The sequence below is a fragment of the Chrysochloris asiatica genome, unplaced genomic scaffold, assembly GCF_000296735.1.
Source record: "Chrysochloris asiatica unplaced genomic scaffold, ChrAsi1.0 scaffold00168, whole genome shotgun sequence".
Classification (NCBI taxonomy): Eukaryota; Metazoa; Chordata; class Mammalia; order Afrosoricida; family Chrysochloridae; genus Chrysochloris; species Chrysochloris asiatica.
In genome coordinates, this window is record NW_006408686.1 from 4,633,889 (window position 1) to 4,654,997 (window position 21,109).

The window sequence follows — 21,109 nt, forward strand, 5'->3', positions numbered from 1 at the left end:
AAAAAAAAAAGATTTACAGTCTCACAAACACTAAAAAAAAAAAAATCCTATACAAGCGATTGGGTTGCTATACATACAACACAAATGCTGCCTTTGTTTCCACCAGCCACAATGGAACCTTTTAAAACAGGTTTGAAGCTCTGAGACCCACACACATGCCCAGATGGTAAAGCATGAACCCAAAGATGGTTGGAATTCACCTAGCGGAATCTCTCTGATGAAAGGTCTAGAGATCTCTTTCTGAAAGAGCACCATCTGCCGAGTACAGTTCTATTTGGAAATACCTGGGGTTGCCATAAGTCAAATCCAATCCAACATGAAGGCTACTGAGTGAGGATCCAGAAAGTTCTTGAGGCAAGTGTTGGTCTGACCTGCCCTCCCTTCTTTGTCTACAAAAGACTAGCTCATCTCCTTGTTCAATCCTACACAGGACACTCTTTCTCCTAGTTCCCTCCCCAACCTCTCCTGACAGCTAGCCTGTGGGTTTTCCTGCCTAAGCTCCAGGCTTCCCTTGTGACCCACCCTACTGGGCAACACACCCCCACACCCCCCACCCCCACCATTCTAGGGAACTTCTTCAATCGGGCCACACTGCAGGAAAAGGCAGAAGGCTGCCAAACACCTCCCTTCTCTTTGTTGTTGTTAAGTGCCCTTGAGTGGGTTCCAACTCATAGCAACACTGTATAGGGTTTCCAAGGAGGGACTGGGAAATTTGAACTGCCAACTTTGTGGTTCAAACTGACTTTGTGGTCCAGTGCGTCACCACACAGAGCCACCCCAGGACTCCTGCTCTATACAACCAAATGATTTCCAGGGACCATCTGGAATTTAAATGAACACTATTAATAATCAGATGACAAATACAAATAGTGAAACTTTTCTTTTCTTCAACTTCAGATATTAAAAAAATCTTGCCAGTAAAAAAGAATGCAAAAAGAAATATTACAACACAAAAACAGGCACAACTGACTTCTTCAAAGTTAGTTGAGAAATTCAAAAGTTTGAACTTGAATCCTTTTATTATAGCCAGAGTCACAAAATGTTATGTAAATAAATATGAGTTTTTCTTTTTCTTTTTGGAGTGTGTCTTTGAAGGTACTCTGGTTGTGGGTTAAGAATTGGGCTGCTAACCAAAGATTGGTGGTTTGAATCCACCAGGGACTCCTCAGACGCAATCTGAGACAATCTGCTTCCCTAAAGATATACAGTTTCTAGCAGGTATGAGTTTGAATCCACCACGGGGTAGTGAGTTCATGTTTTGGGTTTTTTTGGTTTGGCGTGACTGACTTTGTAAGTCAGAGAGAACAGACTATCTCCAATGTTCACATTATAGGAAGGTCCATGCTGAGACCCACCTTCTAGAGGCTTGGCCCTGACTATTGTGGGGAGCCCTCAAGGCACCCCAGGTGGCCAGCAGAGCACCTCACTGTCATCCCCTACCATCTAGACTCAGGCTAGGGGCACAGTAGAGACTTTACCTCTTCCTCTCAACCTCCATCTGGAAGCTTCCCCTAAACATGGTGTGGCCCCCCTCCCTTTGGTTGCTTTCTTGCCCAGTGCCTGAGGTCTTTCCAGGAACCTCCATAGAACTGTCTAGAACAACTGTGGGAGAGGAACGGAGGTGGCAGCGGGTCTTTAAGGAAGTATCCTGTGGTGAAGGCTGAGAATGTCCTGCTACTTAATCTGGATGATGAGAACACTTTTATTATTGTTGTAGCATTGTTGTTGTTGTTGTTAAGTACCATGGAGTCGTTTCCGACTCATAGCGACCCTGCACAGGGTTTCTGAGGCTACAAATCTTTACAGGAGCAGAAAGCCTCATCTTTCTCCCACAGAACAGCTGGTAGTTTTGAACTGCTGACCTTGAGGTTCGCAGCCCGACTCGTAACCACTTCTCATTAAAGTGGATGCCCAAAACAGAAAAAAAATACAAAAAAAAATGAGTGTGTAAAACAAAAACAAAAACAGAAAAAAAATCCAAAAAAACCTGAGTGTGTAAAATAAAAACAAGTAAACTTAGTTTCTTTCGAGTTGATTTCAACTCAGAGTGACCCCATAGAACAGAGTAGAATTGCCCCATAGGGCTTCCGTGGCTGCAAGCTTTTTGAGCCTGGATGTGGTGCTGTAGGATAAACCCTGGACTGGTAACTGCAAGGTCAACAGTTCAAACCCACCAGCTGCTCTTGGAAACACTATGTGGGATCACTATGAGACAGAACTGACTCAAAGACACAAAAAAATAACAATCTTTATAGAAGCAGCTGGTGGGTTCAAACCAGGGCTTCCAAGTGTTTCTTCATGGTTCATCCAAGGCCAACGAAGTGAAACTGGAACAAATCCAAATTTGTGAAATGTGGGTTTACTGGAAGCAGAAAACTCCAATCAGGCTCCTGAAAGGGCTCTCTGCGCCTCCTCTGAGCCTCCCATTCCAGAACTCCCATCCATAATTACTCCAGTTCTGATTTTCATTCTGGCCCACCCACATTTTACAATTTCGAGTTTGTTTAGATATTGACGGAGCCAGCCTTAGTTCAAAATGCGGACTTTTGGTTAGCAGCTAAGCACTTAGACTTTCTACCAACAGTGCTTCTTATAAGTGTATTACCAAAAAAGCCTCATCTTTCTCCCACTGAGCAGCTGGTGGGTTTGAACCGACAGCTTTGGGCTTAGCAGCTGAACACCTAACCCACAGCACCACCTGAGCCCCCGTATAAGATATATGTTGTTGTTGTTGTTAAGTGCCATGAAGTTGGTTCCGACTCAGCGACCCTGTGCAGGGTTTCTGAGGCTGTAAATCTTCACGGGAGCAGAAAGCCTCATCTTTCTCCCGCGGAACAGCTGGTAGTTTCGAACTGCTGACCTTGTGGTTCATGGCCCGATTCGTAACCACTACGCTACCAGAGCTCCTTGAGTCAGTTCCAATTCATAGACAATCCTGCATAAAGTATCCGAAGCTGTAAATCTTTATGAGAGCAGAAAGCGTCTCTCACAGTGGGCTCGAACCACTGACTGTGTGGTTAGCAGTCCAGTGATTATCCTACAGTGCCATCAGCACTTCCTTTATAAGTGTAGAATTGGATGAATCTTCACCAATTGAACACACCTGTTTCCCCAGTGCTCAGCTCAAGAAACTACGTTCCCAGCTCCTGGAATCCTCTCTCTTGCAGTTTCCCCCTTCCCCCATTAATACACACACATACATACCCACACACCAGGTCACTGTCTTAGGACTTCTGAAGCATAGGCTGGTTTTGCCTGGCTTAAGTGCTCTGTAACTAGAATCAGAAAATATGTTCTCTTTCCTTGCTTTCTCCTCTTCAACATGATGTACAATTCATTCTGGTTGTTGTGTGTAGTTGTAGTTTATGCTCACTGCAGTGTCAGATTCCATTGTGTGGTTGTTCTGGTTTTATTCATTTTCCTGGTGGTTGGTGGTGAAGGAAGGAGCCAAGTGGAACCTACGGCTGCAGACTGTGGGACTATCTTGTGCAAAGGTCCTGAGGAAACAATATCTGATGTTTTCAGAGAAACAACATGTTATTTGAATGTTATTATGTGTAGTGTGTGTCTTAAGCTAATCAGCTTTGAGATATAAAAGGAGCAGATTAGATCCAGGCAAGCAAGTAGAGAGATTGGGGGGAGATAGATACCAAAGCCACATGAAGATTGCCGAGGAACTGAAGACAGAACCTGAAAAAAAGCAAAGACCTTCGCGCAGTGGGCCAATGAGTTTCTTTTTATATATAGCCTTTCTGGCCTGGGGTTCATAATTCTGCCAAAAAGAACTGTCTGGACCACAATCTTGCAAGGAACTGGTAAGTATACTATGCAAAAAGAAAGTGTCACTGTTGTTGTTAAATGCCATTGAGTCGATTCGATTCTAAACCATAGGTGGCCCTGTATAGAGTTTCCGAGGCTGTAAATCTTTATGCGAGCAGAAAGCCTCATCTTTCTCCTGTGGAACAGCTGGTAGTTTCGAACTGCTGACCTTAAGGTTTGTAACCACTACGCTACCAGAGTTCCTTGAAGACAATGTGGCGATGGTGAGAAATGGTACATCCATAGTAGAACCCAGCGGCCCAGAAATGGTATCAGCATTACAAGCAGAATCACCAGGCAACAGGTTCCTAGGCTGACATTTGCTGACCCACGAAGAAAGGAATCTGTAGTGGGCTTGTATGGAACCACAGAGGGAGAGAGGGGCTTACTGGGGCATGAGGTGCCTCCAGGTTCTTGTTGACAGAGCTAAAGAGATGTAATCTAGAGAAAGCTGGCAGGGCTGAGAGAAGAGAATGTTAGTTGGCAAAGCTAAGAAAAAGGTCATCAGCTGGCATGCTGAGAATAAAGGACCTTCCTGTGGGCACAACCAAGAGGGAGCTGTGAACCATCTTTGTTGCAAGTTATCCAGATTCATGAACTGCATCTGGTCTCCTAAATTGTAACTGTTACTTCTTTAATAAACCATAGAATCCTGAGAATGATTTGTGAGTTATGTGTGGCAATCACAATGCATTCTCAAACCCAGCAGTGAAATACAGACTAGGAGGGTGGTTGGTGTCAGTAAGGGTAAATAAAGTTGAAGAGTGGAGGGGTGTCTGACCCACACAGCTCATAGGAACTAGCTTTGAACTGACCCTGAGTCTTAGTCCTCCCTGAAGATGTATTCCAAGTCTGATGTTAGTATATTACATTCTCTGGTAGCATAGTGGTTACAAATCGGGCTGCTAATCTGAAGGTCAGCAGTTCGAAACGACCAGTTTTTCTGCGAGAGAGATTTATAGCCTCGGAAATCCTGTACAGGGTCACTAGGAGTTGGAACTGACTCCACGGCAGATAACAACAACAAAGAGTCCTGGTGTGGCATTGTGGGATAAAACACTGGATCACCAAGAGCCATTTGAACCACAAGGTCGGCGGTTCAAACTCACCAGCCGCTCCTCGGAAACCCTACTTCATGAGAAATCCACTTCATGGGAGAAATATAAACTGTCTGCTCCGAGAAACCCTAGGAAAGCAATTCTACTCTGTCCCTTAGGGTCATTAGTGAGTTGGGACAGACTTCCCCAGGTAAATGCTTGGGACTGTCAGGGAGTCAGTCATAGGGACCAAGTACTTTCCATCTTTCAGGCTTAGCTGTTCTGTAGAATTATTTTGAAGCAAATCCTACTCATCGTTGTGTTTCAGATTATAACTATTTTTATAATTGTTCAGAAAATGGACTCCAGAGCTAGACTGCTTAAGTTCGATCTAGGCTCTCGCTACTTACCAGCTGTGTGACCTTGAGTAAGCTGCCTTCCTTCTCTGTGCTTCAAGTGAGGAGAATAGCAATGATAAATGTAAGACATTCAGCACAGGGTCTGGCACATAGGGAATGCCACTTACATACTAGCTGTGATAATGACAAGGACCTCTCAGCCTGCAGACCCGATGGCAAGGAGTGCTCACTGATGACTGTATGAACGCTGGCCATTAGGGGGCACAACTGGTTTGGGACGCACTGGCATACAACGACCATGAGGAGGCGCGAGCACAATGACCTCCTGGACCTCTTCTCTTTAAACATTCCAGAGGAGAACGTGTCAGTCCTGGCTAGTGGGGAAGGGCACCCGCGTTGGGGCTGGAGATTAGCGCAGGGTACACAGGAACAATGAGTACCAAGATTCATCGGGGAAAGAGGAGATATGGGGGCGTGGGGGGGAGGGGGAGTTTCAGAAAACAGCTCTCACTCCACCCCCAAAATGCTGAAATTCCATCCTAAAGTTTTCCAGCACTGTTGGCCACCTTCCTAGACCTTCTCTCCGTCTGGATCAGGTGCCCCCTCTGGGCACATGTAGCTTCTGAGCTTCTCAATTCCCTTTCCTGAGGGCTTTGCCCATGCCACCCCCATCCTGCCCAGACCCCTCTGCGTCTGCCTCCCCAGTCCCTGGTGACCCCTTCACAGCACAGGATGTCACTGTCTGACTATGTTTCTGAATTCCCACTAAAGCCTCATAAAACCAGGAGCCAAGGACAAAAATGTCACCAGTACTGAACAAGCGCCTGGCATAATAAATAAAAAGAAAAAATGCCAAAAACACACTTCATAGATAACTTGTACTTGGCTTTATCTCTGGGCTTTTGCAAGTGCTAATCCTTCTGCTAGCTTAGTGGTTAGGAATCGGGCTGCGAACCTCAAGGTCAGCAGTTCGAAACTACCAGCTGTTCCACGGGAGAAAGATGAGACTTTCTGCTCCCGTAAAGATGTACAGCTTCGGAAACCCTGTGCAGGGTCGCTATGAGTAGGACTCCACCGCACATAACCACCCCCACCAATCCTTCCAATGGAAATACTCTGTCCACTGACAGCCTGAGTCCGACTCATTTCCCTACATCTTTCGCATTTCAGTTTAGCTAGCTTCTCCAGGAAGACCTTCCCAACTCCCACCTTTAAGTCTGGGCTAACACAGCTTACTACAAATCAGGTATTAGAGAAAATGTTTAATGAATAAGGGGGATAGTATTTGGGCAAGGTTCCCTGTATCCGCTGAAAAATCACTTCTGAACCCTCTCTGTGGAAGTCTGAACTCGAGGCCTAACACCCCCTCCCCTTAGGGTCCTATGCTGAATGTTTCTTTCTGCCCTGCCAAAGGGGATGCAGGCTGGGAGAGACCAAGACCTGCCTTCATTGTCAGCATTTCCTGGGAGATCCTGGGATTATGATAATGCTTACTGAGCACTTGCTATGTGGTAGGTGTATGCAGTTCTACACTTTTGACATCAATTCATTTAATCCTCCAAAAATCCCTGCACTTGGGAATGTGACCCTTCCTGAAACTCTGGGGGTGGGGGGGTCAGTTCTAGAAGGACCCCTCATGCCCCACTTATGCAAACTTGAACTATACTTGAAAGTTAAAACTGGCGGTTCTTGGGCCAGATACCATGGCCCACCACCACACACATAAACTTGTTGTTTTTCAGTCAATTCTAACCCCAGGTAACCTCATGTATTACATACAGCATAGAATTGCACCATACGATTGTTTGGGCTGTGGTCTTTACAGAAGAGCATTGCCAGACTCTTCTTCCACAGTGCTGCTAGGTGAGTTCGAACCACTAACCTTTAGGTGAGTAATGGAGTGCAAGGCATTTGCACAACTCAGGGACCTGCTATGACCCTCAGGGTGGTTTAAAAACACATATTAATTATTACTATTTAAAATGGAAATTCCTCTCCCTGTCCCATCCCAATCCTTAGGCAGAAAGTCGCTTCACCTTTGTGCTTTGATTTTCGTATCCTGCCTCTGTTTCCCTCTCGCATCACTCACCTGGCCCGGCAGCATTGGTAGATGAAGAATGACTGCCGCCAACTTTTGTTTGCATTTTGTCCATTTCCATGAGCACCTTGGAGTCCTGGTGTTAATGCACCAGACTCTAAAGCCGATTGAACTGTAAGGTCTGCAGTTTAAGCTCACCAGCTACTCCTTGGAAACCCTATACAGGGTTGCTATGGGTCGGAATTGACTTGAAGATGCTTTACAACAATATGGGCCCCTTACCTCCTGGCTCACCCCTTGTATCCTGAAGTTATGGGGTGGAGGGAGAGGGTTTGGTGGAATCTGGACTCCCTGTACAGCCAGGATACTAGGTGGGGGGTGTTCATTTATCACACACACTCCTTCCTGTCTCCATATGAGTCCTTGTATAGGCCACCCATCGGGACTACTTCCCCCCTACTCTGTCTGCAGCCCAATCTCAGCTAGAGAGCCAGATCTGGGTTCACCCCTCCAGGGACTCCTGTTCCTATCCCCTCCCCTCTGCCCTGCTTTTGGGGGCAGTGCTGCACAAGACCTTTTTTAGAGTGTTGAAGAGCAAAGATGTCAGCTTGAGGACTAAGGTGTACCTGACCCAAGCCATGGTATTTTCAAAAACCTCATATGCATGCAAAAGCTGGACAGTGAATAAGGAAGACTGTAGGAGAATTGATGCTTTTGAGTTATGGTGTTGGAGGAGAATATTCAAAGTGCCATGGGCTGCCGAAAGAACCAAGAGATCCATTTTGGAAGAAGTGCAGCCAGAGTGCTCCTTGGAGGCCAGGATGGCCAAACTTTGTCTCTCATACTTTGGACATATTGTCAGGAGGAACCAGTCGCTGGAGAAGGATATCATGTTTGGTAAGGTGGAGGGTCAGAGAAAAAGAGGAAGAACCCCAATGAGATGGATTGGCCAAGTGGCAGCATCGATGGACTCAAGCGTGACACAGTAGTGAGGTTGGCCCATGATCGGGCAGTGTTTCGTTCTGCTGTGCATAAGGTCACTATGGGTCAGTATCGACTCGATGGCACCTAACAACAACAACAACAAGGGGAAATGTGGGGTCCCCTTCAGGTGGGTGGTGCAGTTAACATGCTTGGCTGCTAACTAAGAAGTTGGAGTTTCTAGTCCTCCAAGAGGTGCCTTGGAACAAAGTCCTGGTGATTTACTTTCAAAAACTCAACCCGCGAAAGCTCTATGGGTCACAGTTCTCTGAAACACAGGGGATTGACATAAATCTTAATCTGCTTGGTAGCAACTGGTTCTTTTTCCAGTTGAGAAAGGAAGGGCACCTCTGAGCAAGGTCTGAGGCGGCCCCATTTCATCTCTCCCTGGGCACTACAAGAAGACAAGGCTACTGGAGGAAGTACTGGGTGGGCCGGTAATAGTAAAGGCCCAGTGGCAAGATGTCTCACAAGATTAATGATGAAACAGCCAAGGAAAGAGAGAGAGAAAAAAAAGAAAAAGGCAGAAACAGAGACACAAAGAGACAGGAGATTAAGAGACAATAATGACTGACGTCTGAAAAGAGAGGGACTCAAAGAAACTCAAGTCAGCCTTCGAAACGGACAAATAGAGGCAAAAAAGTACAAAATAGGTGTTTTATTTACTGGAAGTTTTATATAAAAAGTAAAAGGTATGTGAAGGGAACTGTGGGTTGGGCGTGGGCCGGGCGGGCAGCGTCGGTGGTGTCAGGGGCTAGGGGTGGTTGGGAGCAGTGAGAGGCGTCCCTCCTTCCAACGGTCTGTCAATCTCTCTCCGTTGGCGCTGGTGTCCCTGTGCGCATGCGCGCAAGCGTACTGGAGTATGTGTATGGTTGGGACCTCAGTGAATAGGTACCGGATGAGCGGTCCTGGGTGCTGGGCCTCAAGCCCGGGGCCGGGCGGGTGCGCAATGGTGCGGCTGGTGAGAGGGTGTGAATCCTGGGCGGCAGAGGCAGCGGAAAGAGCCCTCGGTATTGATGCAGCGCGCATTGACACAGGGAGAGGCGGCTTCTTCGGTCTCAAGACACTCATTGATATCTGGTAAGGGGCACAAAGGGCGCTATTCAGGCCTGGGACCTGGAGTATAGATGCTGAACATCCCGTGCGTGGAATCTGGCCTAGCTGACTCACTTGGGGTCCTTAATTGTAATCACTCTGCTTTATTGCTGTTGAAAATAGGCAGACATGATTCTTATTCCCATTTAACAGACAGGAAGCCTGAGGCTCTCCAAAGATGCAGAACAAATTGCCCAAGATAGCACTAAAAGTCCTGGGAAATCATATTTGCAGAATTAGTTTTAATGTGGCGCCATAGGGTAAACACTAGACTGCTAACCACAAGGTCCGTGGCTCAAACCCACCAGTCCCTCCTCAGAAACCCTGTACAATGTTGCTGGGAGTTGGAACAACTCTATGGCACTAGAAACAACACCTTGTTTCCAAAGGAGACTTTCAAACCTACCAGTCAGTCTGTGGGAGGAAGGTGAGGCTGTCTGCTCCCCCAAAGATTTCTCTCTCAGAAGCCCTAAGGAACAATTCTACTCTGTACTGTGGGGTCACTGAGAGCAGAGAGTCAACTCGATTGCAGGGGATTTTCGATTTCAGGGTCCAATCTTTGGCCAAGCTTTATCTTCTGTGCACTGAATTAAGCCCCATCCCCCCTGCCTGGACGCACCCATTAGTGGGGTTCTTTCAGGAAGTCCCAGTACAGCCGCTTCTGGCCCAGCCCCGCAGCCCCACCTCTCTGTACAGGACTGTGTTTGCTGACCCCAGGCCCGCACTCACCGACACAAGACATGCGAGTCATGTCCAGGCGATAGCCGTCGAAGCAATCGCAAGTGAAGCCTTCTGGGACGCGAACGCATCGGCCGTGTGCGCAGCCATCCAAGATCCCGCATTCCTCGGCTTCTAGACCCTCATAGGGTTCAGTCAAGGCGCCTGTGGAGAACGCAGGGCCTGGGGCGCAGGGTCTCCACCCTCTTGCCCCTATCCGCCCCAGAGTGGGGCTCCCTGGCTGTCTCATTAAACTGTCCATCTTGCCCCAGGGTTGTGGGGACAGGATGAAACTTTTCTCGCTCTCTGTAGTTTATTTCCTATCTCTATCCTTTTCCCCTTGTTGCTAGGTGGACTCTCCATCTCTCAGTTCGCTTCCATTTTCTCTGTTTCTTCTTTCTCTGTCCCCAACCTATTTCCTTTATCCTCAGTTCTCTTTCTCTTTGTATGCCCTCAACATCTCCCCCCATTTCTCCGCCTTTACATCTTAGCACTCGATCTCCGTGACTGCCTCTCTTCCCACATATGAGATGGCTTCAAACATAGAAAAATGGAATGAAAATATAATGGAATTTATCCATAAACTTTTTGAAGCCCCCTTGTATGTATCTTCCTATCTCTGTCCTAAATCTCTCCCTGTCTGTCCTCTTGGTTTTTCCATCAGGGTCCCCATCTCTTTCTTGGTCCGTCTCTACAGATATTTTTCTACTCCTCATCTTCTGCTTTCCACCCCCACCTCTGTTTCCTAATTCTCAGACCCTCTTCCTCCTGGCTTCTCTCTCCCTCCCTTTCACCTACTCTTGTCTCTCTGCACACCTCCCTCCTCTCAACCTGTCCACAGTACGCACCAGTATAGCGGCCGCCTTCAGGCAACTCCTCTGGATCCGGGAAGGAGCCACGGGTATCGCGAGACCGATAGCGCCACCTGCTGCTGGGGCCGGGAGGGGCAGGAACCTCTGATTCCTCATAGGGACCACCATCATCTTCAAAGTCCGGCATGTCAAAGGGGGGTGCCCCATAGGGAGCCTCCCGTCGTGCGAAGGGTCCAGGTGGCAGTGGGTAGGGGTCGTAGGGTAGCACGGGTGGTGGGTACAACTCAGGCCCATATGGAAGGCCCTGGTAAGGCAGACCTAGGTCTGGGCCATACTCATAAGGCAGTCCAAAGCCACCTGGCCGCGGGGGGCCATATGCAGGGGGTCGCAGCACATTGCACAAGGCCTCGAAGTCATCTGTGAGAGGGAGCCAAGCCAAGACAATGAGCCACACTCGCTAAGACATCCATCAGAAGAGAGGCTGGGGGAAGGCTTTGGGATGAGGCATGGGGACACCAGGTGCTTGAAAGGATGGGCCAAGGATTGAAGGAGGGCCCGGATTAGGGGTTTCTAGAGCCAGGACTGGAGATCTGAGGGCTGGGCCTGAGATTATACTAGGATTTGATGGACCCCGAGTAACTAGGACTAGGAGCCTGAAGAAATGGAATGGCGTGTTTCATGGACTAGGGAATCCCAGTAGGTGTTATTAGGGGCCTGGGAGGCCAATACAGGGAGAAGAGGACCTGAGTGAGCAATTGGGATTTAGAAATCTAAAAACCCAGGATTAGCATGTTTGGGGTTGGGGCTGGGTTCCCAAGGGCTAAGGATTAGGGTCTCTAGAGGCAGAATTCAGGGATTTAAGGGCCAAGACTAGGGGTCTGTGGGGCTATAAATTGGGTCATGGGTACCTGCATGTGAGTGTCCACACAGGGCTGGGACTTGGAGGTCTGTGATCTCTGGGGCAATAACCAGGGAGATTTGAGACTAGGTCGACAGGGCCTGAGTAACTGGTATTTAAGGTCTCAACGTCCAGGATTGGGGGAGGGGGCCTCATGGGCTGTCTTGGGGTTTTATAAACCAGGAGTTGAGGGTCTGAGAGCCCACATCATGAGTGCTTGTGGGGCTAGAACTATGGGGTCTGCTGAACTAAGCCATAGGTTTGTGATTGAGACTTGGAGGCCTTTGGGAAATGCCTTTGAGGTCTAAAAGGCCAAGATTTAGGATGGTCTTAAACATAGAGGTCTGAGAGGCCAAGCTTGAGGGAGGCTGAGGGTTCTTATGACGCCACCCAGGGGCAGAGCTTCTGTGTCCAGGTGGTGGCTGTACCTGAGTCCTGGGCAGGGCAGAGGGCGCAGTCCATGCCCCAGGCCTCCCCGTAGAGGCAACAACACTCTGTGTAGGTAGCCTGGCGGTCCAGCCGTGGGCGACTGCACACAAGGTCAGCCCCCACTTCCTGCCAGCACACGCCCAGATTGTCATCTGACGGGAAAAGATAGCATGTATCAGGGCATGAGGGGGAGGCTGGGATCTGAGGTGCCCCGTCCCCTGCTGGAGCGGCCCAGCAATCCTCTGCCCAGCATTACATCTTTCTCATCAGCTGTGACAGACACCCAGAAGTCCTCTGAGGTAGCTCCAGGGTTCTAGACAGGGTGCGGGACTGAGAACAGGCTTGGTCTAGCATACACAATGAGAGGATAGAAAGGCCCAGTGGCTGGGAATATAGGTCTGAAAGGGTTCTATCTGTGCCCAGGCTAGGGAGGGCTGTGTGACTTGGGCAACTACTTTACTTCTCTGGCTACTGTTTGAATGAAGTCGCCGGGTCTAGGGAGATATTGTAGAAAAACGGAAGCAGGAGGAGGTAGGGGTTTGGGCAGAGAGAGAGAGACAGATGAAATAGACAGAAAAGACTGACCCAAAGAGTTAGGGACAAACACCTCCAAAGAGTCAGAGACTCAAAAACAGACAGACAGACCAAGACACAGAGACGAGAAACAGAGATTAAGAGCTAAATGCGAGGGGGCTTTGAAAAGTCTGTGGAAAAACGAGACTAAAATATAATGGAATTTTTCTGTGAGCTTTTTGAAGCCCCCCTGGTAAGTGTTAAAGAGTTCTGGTAGTATTGTGGGCTAAACATTAGGCTGTTAATCACAAAGTCGTCAGTTCAAATCCACCAGCCACTCTGAGGGAGAAAGATGAGGCTGTCTGCTCTGGTAATGATTTATAGTCTTGGAAGCCCTACTGAGGGTTTTGTTTTTTTTTTTCCTTTTCTCACAAGTGCTTGTTAAGTTATTTAGTGCTGTTGAGTCCATCCTGCCTCACACGGACCCTATATAGGGTTTCTGAGGAGCAGATGGTGGTTCTGAACCAGTGACCTTGCAATTCGCAGTCCAGTGCTTATCCTACAGCACCACTACCTGCTATTTATCAGTGTCTCTGTCTCTTTCCAGAGACAAATATCCAGAGAGAGTCAAGAATTCAGAGGAAAACTGAAAGACAGAAAGCCACAGAGAGGTGGAGTGAGATAGACAGACCCACAGAAATAACCTAGGTCTGGGCTATACTCATTGTTGTTGTTAACTGCCATAGAATCGATTCTGACTCATAGCTACCCTGTATAGGGTTTCTTAGGAGTGGTTGGTGAGCTTGAACTGCCGACCTTGCAGTTCAAACTGACTTTGCAGTCCAGCACATTACCCCAGTGACACACCAGGATTCCGGGCCACTCATAGGGGAGTCCAAAGCCACATGGCCACTTCATTTGCACTTAGATGGACCAACCCCATTCTAAATTCTTAGAAATGAAATTCCTCACAGCTAAGCTATAATGGTGGGGCTACAGTTCCCACTCAGTGTGCAAAAAGAAAGCTGGTGACCTAGTGTGGCACTGTGGCATAACGTACTAGACCATAAGGTTGATTTGAACCACAAAGTCGGCGGTTCAAACTCACCAGCCGCTCCTTGGAAACCCTATACAGCATCTCTATGAGTGGGAACTGTCCCGACAGTCCGCATTCAATGTGCAGAAAGGAAACTGGGGGTACACAGGACGAGAAGCAAAGAGCTTGTATTCATTGAGTCAGTAAGTGACAGGCGGCCTCTGAAACCTTCCCAATGACTAAAACCATTACCTTTAACCTTCTAAGGAGCCCTGCTTGTGTCGTGGATTAAGCGTTGGACTGCTAACTGAAATAAAAGGTGGAGGGTTTCAAACCCTCCAGCTTCTCTGAAGAAGAGTCTGTCTGCTTCTGTAAAAATATACAGCCTCAGAAACTCCATGAAGCAGTTCTGTCTGTCCTATAGGAGTAGTTCTATAGGGTCACGATGGGTCAGAATCAACTCAAAGGCAGGTTTGACCTACAGCAGGTTATGCTTTCGTTTACAATCCCAAATCAGATCCAGTCAAAACCCAGATTAGTGGGAGGAAGGGCGTGACCTGGGGGCGTGGCTGTTGCTTGGGTGGGGCCTGGGCCAGAGACTGAGCCTAGGGAGTGGGGGGTAGGCGGTATGGGCGGGACCAGGGCGGGACAAGACGGGTTTAGGGGGCGGGGTTACCGAGGCTCTGGCTCTCGTTGGAGACGCAGCGGCGCCGCGAGCGATCGAGCACGAGTGGGGCCTCACACGTGCAGTGATAGGAGCCTATGGTGTTGACGCAGCGGCCGCCCTCACAAGCCGGCTCCTCGTCCGCGCACTCATCATTGTCTAGGGAGGCAGGGGAGCAGTTAAGAGGCAGCCCCCTCAACACCCCTCTACCCTTTTCTGTCTCTCGCCCCAGAGCCCTGGATGGAGTCGAGACTCCAGGCAGGACTTCCCGGGATTGGAGTGGATAGGGGTTGCCTCCTACCGACGCATTCTAGACGCTGAGTATGGTAGTAATAGCCGTTGCTGCAATAACATGAGTAGCCCGGGGCCGTGTTCACGCACACGCCGCTCTTGCACACCTGGTCTTGGAAAAGCTGGCACTCGTCCACGTCTGAGAGAAGGGTAGTCCCAGGTGCGCCCACAGCAAGAGAAATGGGGGCACGTCAGGGTGTGAGGCAGGCGGGGCATGACCAGGCAGGAGGACTAGGGCCCATGGGGATAAAGCCCACAGAGAGAGATATAGAAAAATAGAGGCAAGAAGACAGGGATGGGGAGGAGGTGACCAGATAGAAACCGAGTGAGAAACCGAGATGAAGAAATAGAGACAGGGTGGGACAGAGGAGACCCCAGCTGGGCCTGAGGGCTTCAGGTGGGTGAAAGTTGAAGTCTGGTCTCACCTCTCCGGAGGGCCGGGTCTCCATTGGGTGCCAGGTAGCCCCGGCCATGGGGGCACAAGGACTGGTACTCCGCTGCACAGAGACAAACCTGAGTTCAGACACCTCGGTCCCAGCCATTGCCTTGGGCTCTTAGCCTGCGGGCACCCACCTGTCTTCATGTTTACCCTCACCCTGTGCCCACCCTTCACTGCTCCAGCCCTCAGGCCTGTGCCTGTGTGCCCACCTCTCGGTCTTATACCCACCTGTCTGTAACTCACACTAGCCCTTACAGTATACATGTCCAAATATGCCCTCTGTCCCAGTCCCATGCCCACCTGTCTCTACTGTAACCCTTAGTCCTATGCAGAGAGACTACCCATAAAACGAGGGGTACCCTTGTGCTACGGCATCAACAAAACAGGGCACCAGTTGTCCCAAGCAAAGACCCATAGATGCCAAGCAGACAGGGCACACGGAAAAGTAAGTGTCACAGTGCAAAGAAATTGATACCAGCTCCTGCGTGGAAGAATCTATTGGCTGGAAATAAAGTTCACCCAGGAATCCTGGTGTAGGATAAACACTAGACTGAAAGGTAGGTTTGAATGCAAGGCCAGCTGCTCAACCTCACCAATCGCTTCTCAGAAACCCTACACACAGTCACTATGAGTTAGAACCAACTCAATGGCACCTAACAACAATAACAAAAGGGGCATGAGGGCACCCATGTGAAAGGTTGTTTAAGCTCTGAGGTCCCTACCACTTCAACACCTTCATTGATCGACATCTATGATCCCTTCTGTGTAACTGAAATGCATATCTTAATGGGTCTCTTAGGAGTGTAATAGTTCTAATAAATAAGAGGTAGGGGTGGGCTGTTAAGTATACCTCTACCTAAAAATTAAATGTAATACTGTTTTCTGATCATTTCATTTTCTTTTATGACTTCTTTTCATTTGTTCCTTTATAATTATAGCATTTATTACCAAACAAGCATCAATTTTGCTGTTTTAAAGCAAAATTGGTGAAGGTCAAGTCTTTATTGTGGGGAGATCCCACAGAATTTTACATTAATCATTGAGACAACTGTTTCACCACCTCATTTTCTTTGTTGTAGCACATGTGGAATATCCTTTTTTTTTTTTGTAGAAAATGTAGTATACAGTCAAAGCCTTAGTACAAATTTTATAATCCAGTTAGTCTCATTTTGCTAAAGTGGCACATGCCACATTTACGTCCATTCACTAATCTGATGTTGTTATTGTTAGGTGTCATGGAGTCATTCCAACAGAATGAAACCCTGCCCGGGCCTGTACCTTTCCCACAATTGTTATGTGAACCCATTGTTGTAGCTACTGTGTTAATCCATCTCGCTGGGGGGCTTCCTCTTTTTTGCTGACCCTCTACACTAATATTATAATCACATTCAGAAAGAAATTACATCAAGGATAGCTAAGACACATGCACACACACAGGCATGCATCCACGTATATTTATAACTCATATCCCATCGAATGTGTGACTAACATGCCTTAGTCCAGCCCCAGTCCAGCATTCACCCATGCCCATCCATGCACACCTGTCTCAGTGCTTGGGCATTGCTGGATTCGGCAGCCACTGCCCCAGCCCTCGCCCACCGTGCAGCAGCACTCCTGCCATGTCACGTTCCATGCCAGGATGTTGTCACATGCATCTGGGGCCGCTGTGTCGAAGTAGCACTCTCGGCGTCCGCTGCTCACAGAACCCTGCCGTGGTGCACTGGGCCGGCGGGGTGGAGGCGGCCTGACAGGCAGGTGGGGACTGGAGGGCACCTGGGGCTGTGAGCCTGGAAACACACCTGGGGAGAAAAGGGGCCACAGCCTAGTGTGGGCCCATCCCACAGCCCTCCATAGAATATGTCCAGGGGGTACCCAGCTGGACCAGGATGTCACATTACCTCCGACACCACACTTGTCAAAAACCTGTCATAGTCCCTTTTCCCCCCACTCTTACTTCCTGTCATTCCTGCATCTCTTGTGCCCCCCACATCCCACTCTCCCAAGCATCTCCATCACTGCAGCGTCCCTGGCTCTTAGATGCTTCTTTAGGTGTTCCTCCATGGGTCCCAAGCTGGCCACAGAGTCTTCACCTCAAAACCAGATCTCATCCTGGACACTTCCCTCGTACCCTGGCTGTCCACTTGGCCTCTTGGGCCTCTCTCCCACCCACATTTTCCTCCTTCTCCATTAGCCCCCAACCTTGGTCCAGTCTTCGCTTGCCCAGGTCTTTGCCCCAGCCTCCTTCTTAGGTTCCCAGCCTCCAGCTTCACCCCTGCGATCCATCTTCACATGGCAATTAGAGGGAGGTTTCAAAATCAGATTACATTCCTCTCTTGCTTTAGACCTTGTGTGCCACAGCACCCCTCAGGCAAAGCCCAACTCCAGGCCTTGGTAAGTTCAGGTAAGACCTGCTTAACCCCGCGTCCTTCTCCGGCTTCCTCTCCTCACTCCATCCCTTGCTCTCCAAATTATGTAACACTAAACTTATTTTAGTTTCTCAAACATGTCAGAAACCCTCTTGCCTTACCAGGCCTTTGCTTTTTCTGTGTCTTCTGATCTCACTCACTCACTTTGCATCTACGCATGCTCCTGCTCTTAGCTCTTATTTCAGAAATCCTCTCCTGCAGGGAGTCCTCCATGGTCAGCCTCCTCTGGATTCCCAGGCCCCTGGGCTTCCCCCGATCACACATTTGTTCTCTCTGATCTGTGCTTTCTCCATCCCAGCCCTGACTATGTTGAGTGGCCAGCCTCTGCTAATATCTCTGGATTGTAAGAACTTTGAGGAGAGGAAGTGGTTTCTCTTGGTCACAGCTCTGTCCCCTGAACACAGTGGATTCCCTGAGAACATTTGTTAAATGAAGAAATGTGGCAGAAGCAGGGCCAGGATCTAGTTGTGACATGGAATCCCCACCATCCTTGTTAAACCATATGTTCTAACATTTTGTTGTTGTTAAAAAGAACATTTAACTGATAGCAGCTGTCCATATCAGGGATCATCAGGTCACATCATTTTCCTATAGGGTCAGCAGCCATTAGTGAATTAATTAATACACACTGGCATCTGTCTCACCAGCAGAAGTCCGGGGGGCAACACAGCGTCCAGTCATGGGGTCAAACTCCTCAGGGCTGGTGGGGCAGATACAGAGGAAGGAACCTTCAACATTCTCACACAGGGCAGTGCCACACACGCCCTGCAGTGTTTCACACTCATTCACATCTGTGAGTGGGAGACAAGGACAGGGAATCAGTGGGTCTTTGCATCTGTGATTCCAAAGATCTAGACGACTGAGTTTCAAAGATAAGAGGTATTTTTAACAGCCAGACTTCACCCTCTTTCCTCTGGTCTATGCCCTGAATTTTCTTGGGACCCTCTGCTCCTCCATTTTCAACCCATGTGTTTTGCTGAGGTCTAAATCAATTCCCAAGGGTGGGCACAAGTTCCAGGCATGGGGCAATCAGATTCCTGCATTTCTCTGGTTCAGAGATGGGCCAATCAAAGCCAGATCTGGGACTTCTGCTAGAAATATTGAAATTTTAGCCCTAAGAAACCCTGATGGCTCCATGGGTGAAGCACTGGTCTGCTACCCAAAAGATTGAGGGTTTGAACCCACTGGCCATTCACCGGAGAATGATAAGGCTGTCTGTCCGCTGCTGGAAAGACTGACAGCCTGGGAAATCCTGTGAAGCAGTTCTTGTCTGTCCTATACAGTCACGATGAGTCAGTAGTGGACTTGGTTTGGGTTTTTCTTTAGAACTAAGAGTCCTGGTGGTACCACGATTTAAGCATTCAGCTGCTAGCTGAAAGTTCAGCAGTTTGAAGCACCAGGCATGCTTCGGGAGAAAGATGTGGCTGTCTGCTTCCATAAAGATGTACAGCCTTCGAACCCTATGGGGCAGTTCTACTCTGTCCTATAGGATCGTTTAGTCTGAATCAACTAGAAAGTAAAAGTTTCGTCTTAGCCCTGTGGTTGGTCATCATTGTGAGAAATCTGCATGAAAATTAATCCAATACAGGAAGGCAAAACTGAGGAGTGGAGACAGTAAGCATCTTGATTCAAATCCTGGATCCAGTTATGCCCGAAGTCCAGCTATATCCTAGGACTTGGCAGTTTTAATGAGTTGTTTTTTGTTTTTTAAATATAGCCTGTTGTGCTTGCATTTGTCAAAACTTAGCAAGACTATATATCTAAGATTCATGCATTTCACCGTATGTAAATTTTACCTCAAATGAAAATATCAGGAAACATACATTGGAGTCCTGATGAGGCACTGTGGGTTAATGCATTGCACTGCAATGTTGGTTTAAACCACAAAGTCGGTGGTTCAAGCTCACCAGCAGCTCCTGGGAAACCCTATACAGGGTCACTATGGGTCAGAACTGATTTGATGGCACTTAACTACAACATAAACATATATTAAACTCTAGTTAGAGATTATTGTTGTTACATGCCACCCAGTCGGCTCCATTTCATAGCGATCCTATTAGACAGAGTAGAACTGACCCCATTAGGGTTTCCTACACTACAAACCTTTACGGAAGCAGATTGCCACGTCTTTCTCCTGCAGAACCGCTCGCTGGTAGATTCAAACCAGCAATCTTTTAGTTAACAACATAGTGCTTAACTATTGTGCCACTAGGGTTCCTTGAAGCAAATATGGTAGTGATGGTTATGTGCCGTGGAGTTGGAACTGACTCACAGCGACCCTGTACAGGGTTTCTGAGGCTGTAAATCTTTATGGGAGCAGAAAGCCTCATCTTTCTCCCATGGAACAGATGGTAGTTTCAAACTGCTGACCTGGAGGTTCGCAGTCCGATTCATAACCACTACGCTACCAGAGCTCCTCTGAAGCAAATATAGTCATATGATAATAACAGAACTTAGGCCATGAGACACAGGCCTTCATTCTATCATTCTTTCAATTTGCTGTCAATGTTTAAATGTTCTTCATAAAATGTAGAATGAAAGAAGGATGTTTTAATACATTTAAACCCCGCCCCCCAAAAAAAACCCACTGGCATCAAGTTGGCTCTGACTCACAGTGACCCTGGAAGACTGAATAGAATGGCTCCTTACAGTTTCCAAGACCAGAACTCTACAGAAGATGACAGCCTCTTTTCTCCCACAGAGCAGCTGGTGGGTTAGAACCACTGACCTGGAGGTTAGCAGTCCAACACAACCCACTGTATTACCAAGGCTCCTTTATACAGACTTGTTTCTGTTAAGTGCCGTTGAGTTGGTTCCAACTCATAGCCACCCTGTATAAGATTTCCAAAGAGTGGCTAATGGGTTTGAACTGCCGATCTGTACCACAACTTCTTGCTGTTGTTGTTATGTGCCGTGGAGTTGGTTCCGACTCATAGCGACCCTGCATACGGCTTCCAAGGCTGTAAATCTTTATGGGAGCAGAAAGCCTCATCTTTCTCCTGTGGAACAGCTGGTAGTTTCGAACTGCTGACTGTGAGATCAGCAGCCCAATTCGTAACCACTACATTACCAGAGCTCCTTTAAGATACCATTTTTTTTTTAAAAAAGGGCTTTTTTAAAAAGCACCAAAAAAATGTCAGTCTGAATAGGGTTTCTGGCATTTGCAACCAGACAATTCTGACTGAAAACAAAAACTCAGCCTACTGCCATCGAGTCAATTCCGACTCCTAGTGATCCTAACTAGGGTTTCTGAGACTGCAGATCTGTAAAGGAGTAGACAGCCTCATCTGTCTCCCAAGGGGCAGTGATTGAACTGCTGACCTTGTGATGAACAATCCAGCGCTCAATCCACATGCTACATGGTCAACTCCTTCCCCACCTTCCGGTTCCACCCAAACCCCACCCACCGCCTGGAGCCCCGTACCCACGCAGTGACGCCCATCTCGCGCCCCCTCGTAGCCCTGGTCACAGAGGCACTGGAAGGAGCCAGGCAGGTTCTGACACATGGCGTGGGCCCCACAGAAGGACCGGTTCCGACACTCGTCCACATCTGCA

The 21,109-nt window shown here is 48.3% G+C and overlaps 1 protein-coding gene across 1 annotated transcript in view; it reads right to left on the reverse strand.

Annotated features, from left to right (window-relative positions):
* Positions 1-9,156: 9,156 nt before the first annotated feature.
* The window catches only part of LTBP4 (latent transforming growth factor beta binding protein 4), a 28,618-nt gene continuing 16,665 nt past the window's right edge, over positions 9,157-21,109 (reverse strand). Inside the window, exons 21-30 of the mRNA XM_006871411.1 lie at positions 20,979-21,104; positions 18,199-18,345; positions 16,670-16,927; positions 15,115-15,186; positions 14,700-14,828; positions 14,411-14,557; positions 12,185-12,337; positions 10,895-11,275; positions 10,059-10,211; positions 9,157-9,311 (exon numbers count right to left, since the gene is read on the reverse strand). Of these exons, the coding sequence (XP_006871473.1) occupies positions 9,157-9,311; positions 10,059-10,211; positions 10,895-11,275; positions 12,185-12,337; positions 14,411-14,557; positions 14,700-14,828; positions 15,115-15,186; positions 16,670-16,927; positions 18,199-18,345; positions 20,979-21,104 (1,721 nt within the window). The remainder of the gene's footprint in view (positions 9,312-10,058; positions 10,212-10,894; positions 11,276-12,184; positions 12,338-14,410; positions 14,558-14,699; positions 14,829-15,114; positions 15,187-16,669; positions 16,928-18,198; positions 18,346-20,978; positions 21,105-21,109) is intronic.